Here is a 20,510-nt window from a genome sequence, read left to right on the forward strand (position 1 = left end):
ATGCCAGCAAATTTGGAAAAGTCAGCAGTGGCCACAGGACTGGAAAGTTTTCATTCCAATCCCAAAGAAAGGCAATGCCAAAGAATGTTCAAACTACTGCACAACTGCACTCATCTCACACGCAGTGTTCTTGCCTGGAGAATCCCAGGGACGGGGGAGCCTGGTGGGCTGCCATCTATGGGGTCACACAGAGTCGGACACGACTGAAGTGACTTAGCAGCAGCAGCACGTGCTAGCAAAATAGTGCTCAAAATTCTCTAAGCCAGGCTTCAACAGTACAAAACCATGAACTTCCAGATGTTCAAGCTGGATTCAGAAAAGGCAGAGGAACCAGATCAAATTGCCAATACCTGTTTGATCATCGAAAAAGCAAGAGAGTTCCAGAAAAATACCTACTTCTGCTTCTATTGACTGTGTCAAAGCCTTTGACTGTGTGGACCACAACAAACTTTGGACAATTCTTCAAGAGATGGGAATACCAGACCACTTGACCTGCTTCTTGAGAAATCTGTATGCAGGTCAGGAAGCAATAGTTAGCACTGGACATGGAACGACAGACTGGTTCCAAATAGGGAAAGGAGTATGTCAAGGCTGTATATTGTCACCCTGCTTATTTAACTTATATGCAGAGTGCATCATGAGAAACGCTGGGCTGGAAGAAGCACAAGCTGGAATCAAGATTGTCGGGAGAAATATCAATAACCTCAGATATGCAGATGACACCACCCTCAAGGCAGAAAGCAAAGAAGAACTAATAAGCCTCTTGATGAAAGTGAAAGAGGAGAGTGAAAAAGTTGGCTTAAAGCTCAACATTCATAAAACTAAGATCATGGCATCTGGTCCCATCACTTCATGGCAAATAGATGGGAAAACAGTGGAAGCAATGACAGACCTTATTTTTGGGGGCTCCAAAATCACTGCAGATGGTGACTGCAGCCACAAAATTAAGACACTTCCTCCTTGGAAGAAAAGTTATAACAGCATATTAAAAAGCAGAGACATTACTTTGCCAATAAAGGTCCGTCTAGTCAAAGGTATGGTTTTTCCAGTATTCATGTATGGATGTGAGAGTTAGACTATAAAGAAAGCTGAGCGCCGAAGATTTGATGCTTTTGAACTGTAATGTTGGAGAAGACTCTTGAGAGTCCCTTGGACTGCAAGGAGATCCAACCAGTTCATCCTAAAGGAAATCAGTCCTGAATATTCACTGGAAGGACTGATGTTGAAGCTGAAATTCCAATCCTTTGGACACCTGGTGTGAAGAACTGACTCATTGGAACAGACCCTGACGATGGGCAAGATTGAAGGCAGGAGAAGGGGAGGAAAGAGGAGATGGTTGGGTGGCATCACCGACTCAATGGACATGAGTTTGAGTAAACTCCAGGAGTTGGTGATGGACAGGGAGGCCTGGCTTGCTACAGTCCATGGGGTTGCAAAGAGTCAGACAGTACTGAGCGACTGAACTAAACTAGTAACATTTTTAGAAACAATTACTAAACATATGGTTAATTAACATCTATAAAAATTAAATGATCACTAAGAAAAATGTACACCAACCTAACCAGTTTTCATCTTACTATTAGTTTAATATATTCAAGAGAATTCAAATATATACTATCTTTTCATTTTAACCATAATTTGGCAAAGTCTTGTAAAATGATAGGTATATTTCTATTAAGTGAATTTGCATTAGGTTTAACAGGCATATCCACAAAACACTGATTAATGGCTCTGAGTTAAGGGAAAGAACATTAACAAATTTAACTAAGTCCAAAGAACGTGCCCAGGATGGGGAAGAATTCTGAAACTTCATAGTAATGAAAACCAGTGGAAAAGTCAGTTGAACAAACTTGAGAGGTACTGACTTCAAATATATAAAGAAACTGCCACCTAGGTATCTCAAAGATCAAATCCATTTTTGTGTCTAGAAGCTGTGGGTAAATAAAGTCACCTGCCATTTCAGTAAAGAAAGGATGTTGTTGGGGTGATCGGCCATCAGCCACTGCAGCTGCCCCTGAGGGGGTTTCAGAATGGAGAAAAACAGAATACTGGCCCTAGGTAGTTAAGATGGATATCAAAGGAATAATTTCAGTGAGCTGAAACTCTTGCATCTTCCTATGCATTAAAAAGCACTAAAATCATTAACTTGAGAGGTCCAGTTTTCTGGGATTAGCAGTAATCTTTTGATGTTCAGTGACTGGGTGTTTTCTATCCTGGCTCCCCACTTGACTCTTTGGAACAGTCCCTCAGAGCTATCTGAGAGGCTTCCTTCCTGTGCTATAGTCCTCAGTCCTCCCTGAATAAAACATAATTCTCAACTTTTATATTGTGCATTTTTTCAGTTGACAAAGTCAAAATTAAATCAATGAGGAAAAGATACAAAGACAGATTTTTTTTTTAACAAAAGAACTTCTTTTATATGTACTATCAACAATGGAACAAACTCTCATAAAAGAATACAATTTCCATTAACAGAGATGTTCAAGTTGAGGCTTGATATACATTTCACATGGAGAGGGAAATAGCAACCCACTCCAGCACTTTTGTCTGGGAAATCCCAGACAAAGGAGCTTGGTGGGCTCCAGTCCACAGGGTCTCAAAGAGTCGGACACGACCTAGAGATTGAATACTCACACACACACACTTAACAGGAATGCTATAGAAAACATCCCTACGTTGGTAGGTAACTGGACTGGATGGATTCTTGAGGTTTCTTCCAAAGTTTAGAATATATTTTACGATTCTTTAATATTTCAAGATATTGTCTTGATATCACCAAAATCTCTGCAGTTCTTAAGCTAGCCCTCTCCTTACTATGCTCCCTGGCACCAAAGTATTAATATTTGTTCCTCACTGGCTCAGTATCACCAGCTTAGTCTAGCTTCACCACTATCTGGTGTAACAGTAAATTAAAAAAAAAAAAAAATTCTCCTTTGAAGAAATTCCCCCTGATTCTCTGAAAGCAATTCCACAGATACTTAATTTTCCTAAATCCTTTATTTAACTCTCTGATATGCATGCAAATCTTTGTAAAGGCAAAGCAAGTCTTTAGCCAGTTTTTCAACCAGAAATGATTTTCTTAAGGACCTATGAGACATCTCTTTGAAATGTAAACATCAAGGAAGACAGAGTCCCTATCTCTCAGACACCTGGGGCGTTTAGCCTTGGCACCTTTCTCTGAGCTCTCCCTATCTGCTTGTCATAGAGAAAGAAGTTTTATTATTTCTTTGGATAAGTGTTAGGTGCTCAGTTGTGTTTGTGACCCCATAGACTATGATTTGTGACCCCACAGACTGTACCTTGCCAGACTCTTCTGTCCATGGAATTCTCCAGGCAAAAATTCTGGAGTGGGTAGCCATTCCCTTCTCCAGGGGATCTTCCCAACCCAGGGACTGAACCTGGATCTCCGACATTGCAGGTATATTCCTTACTGTTTGAGCTAGCAGGGAGGATGAGGATAAACACAACTAGCTAACACAAATGGCTACCTTAATTACTGGGTGAATTTGGAATTAACTATGAAAGAACATGGGCTTCCCAGGTGGCTCTGTGGTAAGAATCTGCCTGCCAATGCAAGAGACGCAGGTTCGACCCCTGGATCAGGAAGACCCCCCTGGAAAAAGAAAAGGTAACACACTCCAGTATTCTTGCCCTGGAAATCCCAGAGGAGCCTGGAGAGGCTACAGTCCATGGGGTCACAAGAGAGTCAGACGTGACTTAGCAACTAAAACAACAACAACAATGAAAGAACATACAGCAAATGGTTCTGTCCTCTTATAAGAAGACAAGTTACTGTTATAATCTTAAGAACATGATGTAAAGGATTAATACTGTTTAAATGAATAGGCTAGAATTTCTTTCTCTTAACTTGGTGGATTGCTTACAAAGGATATTGTAATATGGCTTAATGCTTATTCAATAATAAAACTGTTTTCCTCTTTTCTACACTTTGTAAAGAGGATTCTCTGGGCTTATATTTTCAGTTTTCCCAACACTGAGCTTCTTTCATTCTGTATTGCCAGTACCTTGTTCCCTTTGCCACATTAATCATCTCTCTTCTGTCCTTCTCAAAGTGAACACCTATAACATACTAGAATCTATGTTGATTTTCTCATAGAATAGATCAATATATGATCCGCTAACAAATAACAGAAAAACAAATGTGTGTCTCAAATGCAAAAAACTGTATTTACCATTCCTATAGGAAAAGATAGATGACTTTCGCTGCAAGTTCCGAGAAGGCGTCTCTGGTTCATAGACACCATGTGTAATGAACATCTTATGTAATTGTGGGTTGACTCCATCAGGAACCATTCGTGGACTTCCTTGGTAAAAATGAAGGACCTGCCTATTACCTGAAATAGCTTTATAAATACTTCTTTTGTTGCACTGACTTTGATTATAAGTCTGCAAAAAAAAAAAGCAAAATCATTTTATTTCTATAATAATCACTAACCATAACAAGCAGTTATTATATCACCCTGAGTTTATTCTAAACAGCAAATTAAACTCTGATCCACTTAAATACTTGAGGAACAGAATATATGTTGTCTTAAATTTGAAGCCTATTTAAGTCTTAATGAAAATCATTTCAAGATTTACTCTTACTTTAGTTACTATATTGTACCAAAGAAGTCTGTCTTTTATTCAGTATCTTGCTGTTTTTGAATAAGGTTAGTATTTATATATAAGTATAAACTGCTTTAAAAAATACTATTTTTTAATTTCAGCCCGTTACTTCATCTCTCTACGTGTCAATTTTCTTTACTGTATACAACAAGAAAATCCCTAGTACTGCCCTGACAGCGTTGTTGACATGATTTAAGTAAAACAACACATTTGAAACATTTGCAACAGTGTCCAGCACAAAGGAGGTACTCATGAAATGTGGTCCATTATGACTTTTTAACAGATAAGAAAACTAACACTTAAACAGAGGTTAAGTGAGTTGCCTAAGGTAATACAATTAGTTAGGACCCAATTCCACTCAGTGATAATACATAGACTTTTAAAAGCTGCCAGACATTTCATTTATTAGAATTATTTCACAGATAAATTGGATGTTACATAAGAATATGGTATAATAACATAAAAAGTATTGGTGGAAAAAGTAATTCACTTTTCAGGATGATTTTCATAGGGTTTCTGAAAGACGTCAAATCAATTGTTTAAAACTATTGGCATTAATGAAAATTCCTTAATGTAAAACTATTTAAAAATATTTACTGGGCCACAGAAATAGTCCCACTCAGGTATAAAAGTTATTAACACTTTACTGTACATATACAGAATAATATTATGTACAACATATTTAGGAAGGCCTGTCACCCAAGATTTATGAATATCACTCAATGCCTTATCACTTAGAATAAACATTAGTAAACTTCCACAAAGGGTCAGAAAGTAAATATTTCAGGCTTTGCTGGCTACATATTACCCCCGGTGCATATTCTTGGTTGATTGGTGGGTTAGTTGACTGATTTAGGCGTCTTTAAAATGTAAAAAATATTCTCAGCTCACTGTAGTTATTAATAAAACAACAACTGAACAAAAAAAAAACAAGCCTTAAAAGCACAGGGAAATAGACAAGGTAATATTTGATTTTTGTATCTATGTGTTGCTAAATTAATACTGAAGTACAAAGATATGGTTCTTTATATGGAAAAAAGTTATGAAGCTGAGTCAAGTAAAAAATTTTCCTAATTACAAGAGAAGAATAGGTAGTATCTAATACAAAGGGAAACAAAAATCAATCACAGTTACCTACAGACTGTTTGGACTTTGAATGTGAACAGATTGATACTTGTCTTTAGGTTCCGTTTCTCAAATTTCAACTGTCAGATTATGCTTCCACAAGTCTACTTACACGTTCCTCTCGTCCTTCAGCAAGGATAACAACAATCCTGCCCTGACGTTTGCGGCCAGTTCTACCCATTCGCTGTATAAGACGAATTGGGCTCTTCTGGGCATCAAAACATATTATAAGGTCAACTTCTCCAATATCCAAACCTTCTTCACCAACACAAGTAGACACTAACGTATTGTAACCACCACTACGAAATTGTTTCACTACCTAAAATTAAAATTTAAAAATAATTAGATGCAACTAGAAGAGAATTGCAAATCAAAGCATACTTTTTCCATTTGCCCCTGAAATCAGATTAAAAATCAGCACCCAAAATACTACCAAATAGGAAAAGAAGCGGCAAAATGGAAATTATAAACCAAGAGAGACAGTGGTACAGTGCAAAGCACAGTCCCAATTTCTTTGCTTTAATGATGGTTATGATTCCAAAAGGTTCTTCTAACCATTTACACATGAGTTAGAAAGCACAGATATTATTTTTAACATCACTAAAAAGGGGGTAGAGCATGTAAATGGCCCCAGAGCACTTACTGCTATTTATCATATCCTAGACCTAAATTTATTGTCAGTCAATTTTAGAAAAAGTAGTAAGTTTAATAATTAAACTATGTTTTATTATTTCTAGAATTCATATTTTAAATAGAAATGGAATAACAGCCATAGAGAATAGACTGGTGGCTATCAAGGGGGAGGGGGCTGGGGGGAGGGATCAAGTCAAGGGTTGGGATTAGCAGATATAAACTTAATGGACAAACAACAAGTTCCCACTGTACAGCACAGAGAACTATATTCAATATCCTGTGATAAGACATAATGGAAAACAATATTTAAAAAAATAATGCATGCATATGTGTAACTGAATCACCTTCCTGTATAGCAGTAATTAATACAACATTGTATAAATCAACTATACTTCAGTAACAAAAATTTTAGTTAAAAATACAATTCATATTTTACTTTTTACACTGCTATTCCAGTGAAGGGTGGCAGAATTTTGGCAGCCCAAATTTTGACTACAGGAGTTTAGATCATGCTGCCCCAGACCCATGCTGCTTTGGGTACACTGATTACTTTGAGCTGAAGGCACTCAAAAAGAAAGCAAAATGTGGTTTCTCTGGCCACTTATCTGCCTAAAAGCAGATCCTCCAGGAAGAACTCAACTGGCATAAATCCCTTCCCCAGGAGTTTCATCAACCAGGGAAAACTGACTCAGCAAGAGACTGAAAGTCCACACCATATCCAAACAAACTTCATCACAATCTATCACTCATACTTCCCGTCTTTTAAGACCCCATTCATCTTCCCTGAAAATCATTTACTCTCCTTTGTGAAGGCCACTCCTCTTTCCCCATAAGATGCTATTTAAATATGAATTCTAACCCACTTCAGGGAGTTACTAATTTTTCCCTCGGTATTTTCCCACACATACATGAAGTATACATGTTTGTTTGTTTTTAATTTATATTGCTTTTCAGCTGTGCTCAGGCTTTTCTCTAGATGAGGTGAGCAGGGGCTACCCTCCAGTTGCGGAACTTGGGTTTCTCATTGTGGTAGCTTCTCTTGTTGAGGAGCACAAGCTCTAGGGTGTACGGGCTTCAGTAGTTAGGAATCCCTGGCTCGAGAGCAGACTCAAAAGTCGTGACTCCTGGGCTTAGCTGCACCATGGCATGTGGGATTTTTACAGACCAGGGATTGAACCCGTGTCTCTGGCATTGGCAGGTGGATTCTTTACCACTGAGCCACCAGGGAAGCCCAGTATACATTTGTTAATATGCTTCAGTTTGTTTTTCTCTTGTAAATCTGTCTTTTATTACAGAGGTCGCAGCTAAGAACTCAGAAGGGTAGAGGGAAAATTATTTTTTCTTCTCTTCACCAGGATTCCCTGAACTACACTAGCATGACAATGAGTTAATGAAAAAGTCAACTCCTTTATCTCAGATCCCACTCTAAATTTGTCAGTAAGTCCTGTCAACTTGACCTTCAAAATATATCCAAAATCCAGTCATTTCTCGCAAACTTCCCTGCTTCCACGTAGTCCAAGCCACCATGATCTTTAGCTTGAATTATTGTAATAATGCTTCCAATTGGTCTTTCTATTTCCACCCTTAGCCCCTACAGTTTATTCTGAAGACAGCAGCCAGTGTGATTCTTTTAAAATATCAGTCAGGCAATGACCCTCCTCTGCTCTAAATTCTCCAAGGGCTTCTGCTCATCGCACTCAGAGAAAAAGCCAGTCATTAAAACAGAAATGACCTACAAGAGCCTAAAGAATCCGGAGCCTCCTCTGTGACTTCATCACTTGTTTACTTAAACAGACTCTTCTGAGGGCGGTGGAGACTGGTATAAGAGGTATGTAAACAGTAGGAGTCCTCACCTTTTCATGCTGACAGATTCAAGAAAGAATCTTTAAAAATGAACCAGCTATTAAAGACATACCTAATTGTCACAGACTGCTCAAGTACAGACTTAACAGGTAATCTGCCAAACGCTGTACAGTTTTAAAAAAGCAAAAGTTTAAAATTTCCCCAAAAGCACAGCACAGCACTCAGAAAACTGATGACCAATATGCAAAAAGGCAAAATGGTTGTCTGAGGAGGCCTTACAGATAGCTGTGAAAAGAAGAGAAGCAGAAGGCAAAAGAGAAAAGGTAAGATATACCCATTTGAATGCAGAGTTCCAAAGAATAGCAAGGAGAGATAAGAAAGGCTTCCTCAGCGATCAATGCAAAGAAATAGAGGAAAACAATAGCAAGGGAAACACTAGAGATCTCTGCAAGAAAATTAGAGATACCAAGGGAACGTTTCATGCAAAGATGGGCACAATAAAGGACAGAAATGGTATGGACCTAATAGAAGCAGAAGAGATTAAGAAGAGGTGGCAAGAATATACAGAAGAACTGTACAAAAAAGATCTTCATGACCCAGATAATCACGATTGTGTGATCATTCACCTAGAGTCAGACATCCTCGAATGTATAGTCAAGTTGGCCTTAGGAAGCAAAACTACGAACAAAGCTAGTGGAGATGATGGAATTCCAGTTGAGCTATTTCAAATCCTGAAAGATGATGCTGTGAAAGTGCTGCACTCAATATGCCAGCAAATTTGGAAAACTCAGCAGTGGCCATAGGACTGGAAAAGGTCAGTTTTCATTCCAATCCCAAAGAAAGGCAATGCCAAAATAAACCTAGGTTTATTTATATATTTACTATAAAACTATCTCTGAGCTATAGCTTAACAAACAAAATAAAATGGCATAAGTGCAGAGCGAATCAATTTTATTTTTATATTCATCAACTCAAAAAATAATTACCTCCAGTTGCTCCTTCTGGGTAAAACCCTTCATGCTTTTTCCTGAGGCATGGCCAACAAAAGTCATTACTCTAATAATTGGCTGATGCAGTAAAAGCATTTCTGCAATTTCTTGAACACTATCTCGAAATGAAGAGAAGATCATAACTCTGGTCTCGTCACATTTCTTATCAGACGTCTTTCGAGCTATATAACAAAAAAATAATTTACCAACTTTAAAAAAAAGCATTTAATAATTCAAAAGGCAAACAAACCTGAAACTATATACCAGTGAGTTACACTTGTAACAGTTCTTTCAAAAAAATAATTTAAAGCATCTTAAACTTTTGCCGATTTTCCTTCTACCTTTTCTAGTCCTCTTAATAATCCTGGCTCCTTATCTCTCACTGGCTATGGTAAAATAAAACCCCAAACAAATCAAATAAAAATTACCTGTGATCAGTCCTTCAATTTATGCATGATGTTTCTTATACCTCTTTACCTTCTAAACCAGAAGCACAGGTCTACAGAGTGTCCACTGATTCTCTAAAACTTCCCTTTCCTTTCTGTTCACTCTAGGCACTGTCTTAATCCAGGTCATGGTACTCCGTTCCTGAATTATCGATACTTTCAAATTCTCTAAGGAAAACTGAAGAATATACCCTACATGCAGTCACAAAGCTGCTACCATTGTCTCTGTGCTTGGGAGAAGTAGAATGCACGAATAACAACATGATTTTGAGGTTGGACCACTTAGCCTCTGGGAAATGTGTGACCATGGCAGTGATTTAATCTCTTTCATTTAATCTCTTTAAGCTTTAGTTTCTTAATATCTAAAATGGATTGAGGTGATGATGAAATGAAATAGTAAATATAAGGTATGCAGACTTGAGTATAACAACCGGATACTAATTGCAAGCTGTGGGGGGCGGGTGTGTGTGTTGTTATTTGTTTTCTTTTGTTTTTTAACCTTGCATGGGACTCTGACAATCCTTCTGAAACACGATTCATATTACATTAATCATATGTGTGCCAGGGACTCCACTATGCATTTTATATATTAACTCATTTAATCTTCATGAATTAAATGACTTAATACACATAAAGCTAATATTTGATACCTAAGAAAAAGGAAGCAGGTGCTTTTGTAAGGAAAATTATTCCAGATAAATTCCATAAACAGTGACAGACTTTATTTTTTGGGGCTTCAAAATCACTGCAGATGGTGACTGCAGCCATGAAATTAAAAGACGTTTACTCCTTGGAAGGAAAGTTATGACCAACCTAGACAGCATATTAAAAAGCAGAGACATTTCTTTGCCAACAAAGGTCTGCCTTGTCAAAGCCATGGTTTTTCCAGTAGTCATGTATGGATGTGAAAGCTGGACTATAAAGTTGCTGAGCGCTGAAGAATTGATGCTTTTGAACTATTGTGTTGGAGAAGACTCTTGAGAGTCCCTTGGACTGCAAGGAGATCCAACCAGTCCATCCTAAAGGAAACCAGTCCTGAATATTCACTGGAAGGACTGATGCTGAAGCTGAAATGCCAATACTTTGGTCACATGATGCGAAGAACTGACTCATTTGAAAAGACCCTGATGCTGGGAAAGATTGAAGGCAGGAGGAGAAGGGGACGACAGAGGATGATATGGTTGGATGGCATCACCGACTCGATGGACATGGGTTTGGGTGGACTCTGGAAGTTGGTGATGGACAGAGAGGCTGGCGTGCTGCAGTCCATGGGGTTGCAAAGAGTCGGACACGACCGAGCGACCGAAGTGAAGTGAACTGAACTGAATATTATATATAGTTTTTACTATCTGCTTCCCTTATACTGTCCTAGGCTGACTTTTCTTTCTCACATAATACCCCAATGTTAACATTTCCACCATCTCCCTGGTCCATATGCTGCCAAAATTTCTAAGTTTTTTTTTATATTCATAATCCAGAATAATTAAAAGCTTATCTTCTCCATAAGAAATGTTAGCAAAAACTAATGAATCAGAGTTTTAACTTTTTCATGACTTTGCCTTGCCTTGAGGATATTAAATACAACCTACCATTCCATGACTTGAAGTGTTCAACTACAACTTCTTCTAATTTCTTTAATTTTGGATGACTATAGCAGAACTTATTATCTTTACCTCCTGGGGAAAAAAAAACAACAAACAAAAAACTTTTCTGTGTTTTTTTTCATATTCCATTACATTCGTGTATTTTAATTATCCTTTTCAAAATGGATTTGTTAAAACTCAGTTTTTAAAATTTATTTAAACACTAACTGGCATCTAGGTAGCACACAAACCTTACTGTAAAATAAACTTTGAATTGCTATGAAAATTTCATTCTGAGAAATAATCCAAATAGGAATAAGCAGCAAAGTAGAAGGCAAACGGAGAAGGCAATGGCAAGCCACTCCAGTACCCTTGCCTAGAAAATCGCATGGACAGAGGAGCCTGGTGGGCTGCAGTCCATGGGATCGCTACTAGTCGGAGACGACTGAGCGACTTCACTTTCACTTTTCACTTTCACACATTGGAGAAGGAAATGGCAACCCACTCCAGTGTTCTTGCCTGGAGAATCCCAGGGACGGCGGAGCCTGGTCGGCTGCCGTCTATGGGGTCGCACAGAGTCAGACACGACTTGAAGCGACTTAGCAGCAGCAGTAGCAGCAGCAGAAGGCAAAAGCTCACATTTATTTAAGTTACAATCAGTAGTTGGTAGTTCTGAAAATTTTCACCACCAGTAACAACTCCTACTAACTTCTATCATATGTTTAAAGTTCATGAACTACTTGAATATATATTATCCTAAGTTGAAGAATAAAATCTTTTATGTTTAACAGGTCTATGGTTTCAGAAATATAAGTAGGTATAAATAGACATGTGGATCAATGGAGCTTAATTTAAAATTAACCTTGATAAAGAAGAAACAATGTAAAATTTAAAAGAAAAAACAGACCTTTTCCCTGGATAGCAGAAACGCCACTTGTTGAAGTACTACGTGTATGTGCAAACATGCTCTCTAGATGACCATAAAGTTGCATGAAGTCTGCATTTCGGCTAAGTTCATTTTTTGCCCGAGTCATTCCTTCAGAAATTAAGAAAATATTTTCCCATTAAATTTAACAGCAAATTCATCAAATGCATTATTTATTTAAGAGAAATTACAATTCAGCAATGAATGCAAGTTTTTCAAATTTCGAAATGAAAACCAGCAACTTTTTCCCAGTTCCACATTCACATTTGTATTAATGAATGGCTTCCTTTTTTCCAGTAATATATCAAAAATCAAACATGGTTTGGGATGTGTTTTAATCCTGGGCTTCCCAGTCTCCAGAGCTGTAAGAAATATATGTCTATTGTTTAAGCAAAATAAAAGGAAGAAGAAAAAAAACAAGAAGAAAAAATTTGTTATATAACTATTTCATTGCTTCTTAAAGCGCCTTAAGTAATCCAAACTGTTCAATATACATATCATTAACCAAAATAATATATGTCATCACCTTTTTTAAATAATTCCATATAATTTACCTTTAGTTCCATCCATAATCCCACAGAGGAAGAAATATAATGATCTCATCCCCATTTGCTGCAATAATTCATAACCATGATATAAACTAATACAGAGAGCAAACTCTCCCTCAATCATGCCTTGTTGCAGTTTCCCTAAAACAATAAAAAAAAAGCACGTATCAAATTTACCCAGAGAAAGAAATGAAGATACACGCATCATGCAGAACTTATTGGTTCTACTTTAATGTCCTGTGATCAATGTATATTCTATACAAAATCTGCCCCTTCATTTAATTCAACAGGAAACTTACATTTTAAAGAGAATAAATGAAGGGGTGAATATTTTCATATGCTGTTTTTCTTTACAGGTAAATTACTAGCAGTATATACATGCGTTTGGTCTTTCAAAACAATTTAATAAGCATCTACTATTTGCTAAGCACTGAGACAGACATTCGGGATACAAGGGAAAATAAAACAGATATGGGCCTATCCACACGGTTTCTGACATTAGGACACATGTTGAGTCAAACTCTTTAACACTAACATTTAACACCAAGTACACATGCCACAGTAACATCTGAACAGTGTTACAAGAACACTACCTATACAAACTTAGCGATCTTAATACCTAGGAGGCAGATACTACTGTCATGCCCATTTAGAGATGCAGAAGCTCATACAGGTGGTAAGGGGCAGAGCCACTATTTGCACCCAGGAAATCTGGTCCAGTATCATTGTGCTTTTAAACACTACTCTCAAGGAAAAGTGAAGTACATATTCCTTTTAGGGGAGCAAAGGTGGCTATATCTATATGATAAGATACCTTTAAAGAAGACCACTGAGAGTGTATTTTAATCATTTTCCTTTATTAGAGATGAAGAATATTATTCAATACCTTACATTTTTACTAGCAATTAACACCAGTTACACTCATTTTGGGCTTCCCTGGTGGCTCAGAGGTTAACACGTCTGCCTCCAATGCGGGAGACCCGGGTTTGATCCCTGGGTCAGGAAGATCCCCTGGAGAAGGAAATGGTAACCCACTCCAGTATTCTTGCCTGAAGAATCCCATGGATGGAGAAGCCTGGTAGGCTACAGTCCACGGGATTGCAAAGAGTCGGACACGACTGAGCGACTGAACAGAACAGAACAGAACACTCATTTTAAATGTTTCTAGGATAGTGATAAATGTTTTAAAATGGCACCCTAATTATCTAAAAGGATAAAACAATATTATCAATGGACCAAGTTCAACAGGTTTAGATTTATGATTTAAAATTTCAATGAAACTTTAACTCCTAGAATAAACTTTAAGCACTTTATTAAAGTTTAAAATAATACACTGCAATTTCACAGAAGACTTCCTTTGTGGTTCCCCAGAGACTACAGAATAAAGTCCTTAATTCTAGTGTAACATTTAAAGCTACTCCCAGGCAGTCACAAACTAGAGTATCTAACATATCTGACTTCCTCAATCCTTTACCTCAGTCAAATCAATTTGTTCACTGTCTCCCTCATACCTTTACTCAATTGCCTTGTTCTTTTTGCACACGCATTCTCTCTCAGTTCCAAGAATGACTTAGTGTCTTTTTGTGCTTGTGAGCATCTAACTTTGGACCTAACTTGATGGATCTGTTCCCTATCCATCTATTTTTTCCCAAAGAAGAGTAAAAATATGAAGCTTACTACAGTGTTTACTCGGACTTCAGTAAGGAGAATTAAGACTAAGTGCCAGACGTCTAAAAGTTAGTTAAGATCTACCTTCTTATGACCCTTCTTTGACTTTGCAGAACAGAAGTGAACTGAAAGATCACTTTTAAAAGTTACAAGATAGGAACTTCCCTGGTGGTCCAGTGGTTTGGAGTCCTCCTTGGAATGCAGAAGTGGGTTTGCTCCCAGGTCAGGGAGCTAGAATCTCACAAGTTGTGGGGCAACTAGGCCCATGGCTTCAACTACTGAGCCCACGCGCTCTGCATACCGCGTGCCACAGCTAAGACCTGGCACAGCCAAATAAGGAAATAAACTTTAAAAAATGTTATAAGGTAAATCTGTCTTAATTCACGTTATCAAACTGTATTCCTGCTAGATTTTTTTGGTGCTTCTATAAACTGTATAAAAGTTGGGGCTTCTCTTGTGGCTCAGCTGGTAAAGAATCCACCTGCAATGTGAGAGACCTGGGTTTGATCCCTGGGTTGGGAAGATCCCCTGGAGAAGGGAAAGGCTACCCACACCATTATTCTGGCCTGGAGAATTCCATGGACTGTATAGTCCAAGGGGTCGCAAAGAGTCAGACACAACTGAGTGACTTTCACTTCATTATAAACTATATAACTCAAACCTGAATTCCTGATGAGCTAATATACACCAGAAACCAATCATTATTTACATTTCATCCTTGCTTTGAGTAAGAACTTAAGTCTATCATCAAAATTTATTTTAAAATACCTACCACAATATTTGGAGATGGGTTTTTCCTAAATTGATCTCTTGCAAGAATTATCTGGTATTTTGTTAGATTGGGAATATCTTTTCTCATCAAAACATTCCTCTGAATCAAAGAACTGGCAAATGCTTCCAAAATCTGCAAGTTTCAAAGAAATTTAGTTTTTGTTTTAAAATCTTTTTTCAAATACAATCATTTCCTCACATAGTAAAATAGCCATATATATTAAATTATATTCTAGTCTTAAAATACAAACTTCAAGTAAATACAGAAGAGATGATAAAATTTTAAAGTACTTGACCTTTATCCCCAGATAATATCCATATGAGAGTCATCAGAATCAATTATTAGATTCAATTATAATTTAAGAACATATGTGTTTAGCTGTTTATTTCTTAACTCTCCTCCCCTTTCCCTAACCTAAGCACAATGAAAGGAGGGCCTTGATTTTTTTTATTTTCTGTTGCATCGTCAGTGCCTAGAACAAGTCTGATAAACATCTGTGGAGCGATGACAAAATAAAAATGCCTTGAATACCTTTAATTTCATTCACTGATTCATTCTTTCAAAAATATTCATTAGGCATATACTACGTATAAAGCATTGTTCGTGATGCTGGAGATATTGTGGCTGAGACAAATGAATTTCTGCTTTCATAAAGTTAAAATTCGATAGAGGGAATAAAGAAATTAGAGAATTTCGATTATGACAAATGTATTCAAGAACCTAAAACATAGTGATGCTGTATGTGGGGAAGGGGGTTATTATTATACAAGGTGGACAAAGGTGGTTTCCTTCTAGTTTTTTGCAGGAGGGATGGGAATAGCAGTTAGGGCACGGCAACCCACTCCAGTAGGAGAATCCCATGGACAAAGAAGCCTGGTGGGTTACAGTCCAGGGGGTCACAAGAGTGGGACAGGACTGAAGCGACTTAGCACTGGGAGCAGCAGCAACCGTGCTGCCCCTGCCTCATTCCTGTGTCTGGCCCCAGGATGTAGAGGATCGGGTCCTTGGATTTTGCCCTGGCCCAGTACCCTTCCTCTTCTGGGTACCCTTCCCCACGAAGGCCCCTGGCTGGAGGTGGACTACCCTGGGCCAGGGCCGTCTCTGGTACTGAGCTGCAGGAAAGGTAGTGACCTGGGCTGGGCCAGTGACAGAGCTTGCTGCTTCATGGGTGACAGCAGTAGCACTCTCAGGGGAGAGCTGGGCATACAGGCTTCTGCAGTCCTTCACGTGTTCATGCTACCAAAGTAGTTTCTTTTAAGAGGTAATACTTGACAGCAGAATAATAAGTAGGTCCAGCACAAGAAGTTCTAAAGACAGAGCAATCTAAGAAGAGGAAACGGCAGAGGAAAGGCCCTGAGCTTGATTCCACAGTGAAGGTAAAAAGGGCTCTCCAGATGAACACGGACTATAGCAATATGTAATAAACCATTCAAATCTGTACTATGTTTTATTTCCTAAAATACAGCTATTTTAGTACATTTCAATCTCTCCTCTCTTCCAGCTTTGCTCATCAAACCTGTTGCCTAAAGAAGCAATCTTGAAAAAAATCAATGAAATTAAATTACACGTGTACAAATTGATGCTTTTGAACTGTGGTGTTGGAGAAGACTCCTTGTACTGCAAGGAGATCCAACCAGTCCATTCTAAGGCAGATCGATCCTGGGTGTTCATTGGAAGGACTAATGCTAAAGCTGAAACTCCAATACTTTGGCCACCTCATGCGACGAGTTGACTCACTGGAAAAGACTCTGATGCTGGGAAAGGTTGGGGGTGTGAGGAGAAGGGGACGACGGAGAATGAGATGGCTGGATGGCATCACCGACTCTGTGGACATGAGTTTGAGTGAACTCCGGGAGTTGGTGATGGACAGGGAGGCCTGGCGTGCTGTGATTCATGGGGTCGCGGAGAGTCGGACACGACTGAGCGACTGAACTGACTGACTGACTGACTGTACAAATTATAATTTTATATTCTTAAAAACGGAGTGATTGAATCATAACCAAATGTATTAGTATTTATGAGATGATTACCAGAAAGACTGCCACATCTTAAATTATTAACACTTAGAATTTTGTTACAAGTAATTTAGAAACAAAAATCAAACCATATTTTAATAAAATTTCTCTTTAAGACGTATTAAAGGTTAAATGATAGATAAACATTGCTTACTTATTCTTGAATAACACACTAATTCAAAATGCCATAGATTAAAACAACCATTTTATTTGTTCCTGATTGTTTTTCTGCAGGAAAGAATTCAAGCAGGTCATAGAGAAGGCCTAGAAGTGATGACAACACAGAAACAACGAGCATATCTAGTTCCCATGTCTTGGTCTTTAAACACAACTCTTCCATGAAAGGTACAAGGATTCCTTGGAGAAATGGCTGATTCCACAGCTGGGACAGAACAACTACTAATGACTATAAAACATCTTGTAATCCCAGAAAGTGAGGGTCACACAGAGTCGGACACGACTGAAGTGACGCAGCAGCAGCAGGCCTCCCCTGTGGGGGAGTGGCAACCCACTCCAGTATTCTTGCCTGGAGAATCCCATGGATAAAGGAGCTGGGCGGGTTACAGTCCATGGGGTCGCAAAGAGTTGGACAAGACCGAGTGACTAAACAACAACAGGCCTCCCCTGATGACCCCTTGCAAAAAAGCATATATCTAAAGGGCACAGGAGCCATCTTAAAGGAGCTCTTAAAGGAGCTCCTAAAGGAGATCAATCCTGGGTTTTCACTGGAAGGACTGATGCTGAAACTGAAACTCCAATACTTTAGCCACCTCATGCGACGAGTTGACTCACTGGAAAAGAGTCTGATGCTGGGAAGGACTGGGGGCGGGAGGAGACAGGGACGACAGAGAATGAGATGGCTGGATGGCATCACCGACTCGATGGACATGAGTTTGAGTGAACTCCGGGAGTTGGTGATGGACAGGGAGGCCTGGCGTGCTGTGATTCATGGGGTCGCAAAGAGTCGGACACGACTGAGCGACTGAACTGAACTGACTGGCCAATAAAATTACTAATGATAGTACAGCACTTAACCCACAAGAGAAAATAATTACCCATTAGTATAAAAATTATCCACATTAATATAAAGAACTGAAAAAATAAACAGGGAGAAGAAACAGCCCTTCATTATACAGGCATTCAAATTAACAAATGTAAAAAAAAAATGAGGGAAACAAGAAACACTGATTAGGCAAATACAGAAGTAATTGTTGTAGGCAAGAACCGTCATTATATTTTAAAGTTAGCGAACAAAATATTTTGAGAAACAAGGTATATTTGCATAGTCTCAAAGTATCTCCCCACTGGAACTCTCCATAATATTTTTGCAAATTCCCTAAAAGTCTGAAATTATTGCAAAACAAAATATTAAAAATCAAAAAGAAATCTGTCAGGACACTGCAGTGACAGCTTATCTCTGCTCCTGATGTCTGGAGCCTCAGATGGCCTGACCTGAAACAGGTCAGCTGGGACCACATATCTGCACCCTCACTTCTAACTATCTACTGGCTTTTCTTTCTTTTGAGGCTCACCATGGTTCAGGGTTCATCAAATTCTATTGGTCGAAGTCAGCAGAGGGCAGGCCTAGATTCTAAGGTCAGAGAAATATACTCTGCCCCTCAATGGAAAGAAATTTGTAGCCATCTTTAATCCATAGCAATAAAGATATGAAAACGAGGTATTCTCCTAGCATGATAGTAATCACGAACCTTAGAAAACTAATTGTTATCCCAAATTTCTTCCATTGAAAGTGATGACTGTCTAAGCAGTTTCTCTTACAGCTACAGTACTGACACGTGAACCAAATAATTCTTTGTTACTGGGGGGGTTTCCTGTCCACTGTGGGATGTTAAGTAGCATGCCTGGCCTCTGTACACTGGATGCCAGTAGCAAGTCTACACCCCACTTTCCCTAGTTAGCAGAACAACCAAAAATGTAACAAGACATTGCCAAATGCCACTAAGTAGGTAAGACAGTTGAGAAACACCGCTATACAGGGATCAGGGATTGAAATATATTTCCTTACAAAGAAACTTCTAATTGAATCTGGAAATACATGTTTTGAGTGTGTTCACTATGTGAAAATTCACTGAGCTGCACACTTATATTTTGTGTACTCTGTTGTCCATATATTTGGTGGGGGAGGGTTATACTTCAATTTAAAAAGGGATTTAAGAAATATAAACTATAAGCCAATTATTGGCTTTAAAAATGGTCCATCATTATGTATTTCCTCTTTAACTCATAGTCTGCCAGCACAAATAGAACATGGTGCTCATACTAAAAATCTTAATTTCAAAGAATTTTTCAACATATTAACTATATAAAATGACCATATACTTTCACAGTCAGATTTTATTAACAAAAATAATTACATTATCAGTTCATTTATTAAAACCTCTGGGGCTTCCCTGGTGACTCAGTGGTAAAGAATCCGCCTGCCAGTACAGGGGACACAGGTTCCATCCCTTGTCCAGGAAGTCTCACACGCCATGGAGCAACTAAGCCCTGTGTGCCACAACTACTGAGTCTGTGCTCTAGAGCCCAGAAGCCACAACTGCTGAAGCCTGTGCACCCTAAAGCCCATGCTCTGCAGCAAGAAGCCACCACGAGAAGCCCGTGCACAAAATTAGAGTGGCCCCCACTCGCTGCAACTAGAGAAAAGCCCAAGCAGACAGGAACATCCAGCACAGCCAAAATAAATAAATAAGTAATTAAAAACAAACAAACCCTGAATTATGATAAAAATGGCTTACCTGTATATACGCCTTTTGGATAGCTGCAAGTTCTTCACCAAGAGGAACAACAAGCTTTTCAACTCTTCTTTCATGAGAGTATGGCAAAATATCTGGAGAGTCTTCAGAGCGAAGCTCTATTTGCCCAATGAGTAGATTAGTAATAACCTGCTGCACAGCCTACAAGGGAAATCAATTAAGTACAATTATGTATTATCTTAGTTGTTAAATGTTTTAGTTTGTCACTAACAAAAATAGCAGTACATTTTTGAAAAAAGTTAGAAACTTTTATCTTCAAATATTTTTAAAACAAAAATATAACACATCAGAAGTGGAGCAACAGAGGAAAAAGCCCTTTATAACATCTTTATTGCATGTTGCCCTTCAAGCCAAGCATCCAAGATATAAGAATATTAGGAAATGTTCAGCAAGCTCCTCAATATATTTTTGTGTCTTCCTATCAATAAAGACTCAGACAAAAGAGAAATTTTAGATTAGTAAACCAAATCCTCAAAATATATCAGTCAGTTTTAGAGCCAGAACTAAAACCCAGGCTTCCTGATCCCTTAGCAAATACTTTTTTTTCACTGAATTTTAATGGGGAAAACAGAGAAGTCCCTTTAGTATTAAAGCATACAA

The 20,510-nt window shown here is 38.3% G+C and overlaps 1 protein-coding gene across 1 annotated transcript in view; it reads right to left on the bottom strand.

The window, feature by feature from the left end:
- Positions 1 to 20,510, bottom strand: part of FANCM (FA complementation group M) — a 61,533-nt gene that overhangs the window by 31,097 nt on the left and 9,926 nt on the right. Inside the window, exons 4-11 of the mRNA XM_088829470.1 lie at positions 19,893 to 20,051; positions 15,118 to 15,253; positions 12,688 to 12,822; positions 12,116 to 12,244; positions 11,215 to 11,301; positions 9,177 to 9,361; positions 5,867 to 6,073; positions 4,194 to 4,407 (exon numbers count right to left, since the gene is read on the bottom strand). Coding sequence (XP_088685596.1) covers positions 4,194 to 4,407; positions 5,867 to 6,073; positions 9,177 to 9,361; positions 11,215 to 11,301; positions 12,116 to 12,244; positions 12,688 to 12,822; positions 15,118 to 15,253; positions 19,893 to 20,051 — 1,252 coding nt within the window. The remainder of the gene's footprint in view (positions 1 to 4,193; positions 4,408 to 5,866; positions 6,074 to 9,176; positions 9,362 to 11,214; positions 11,302 to 12,115; positions 12,245 to 12,687; positions 12,823 to 15,117; positions 15,254 to 19,892; positions 20,052 to 20,510) is intronic.

This window comes from Moschus berezovskii, chromosome 21 (genome assembly GCF_049115385.1).
Source record: "Moschus berezovskii isolate FMDL1 chromosome 21, NW_MosBer_1.0, whole genome shotgun sequence".
NCBI lineage: Eukaryota > Metazoa > Chordata > Mammalia > Artiodactyla > Moschidae > Moschus > Moschus berezovskii.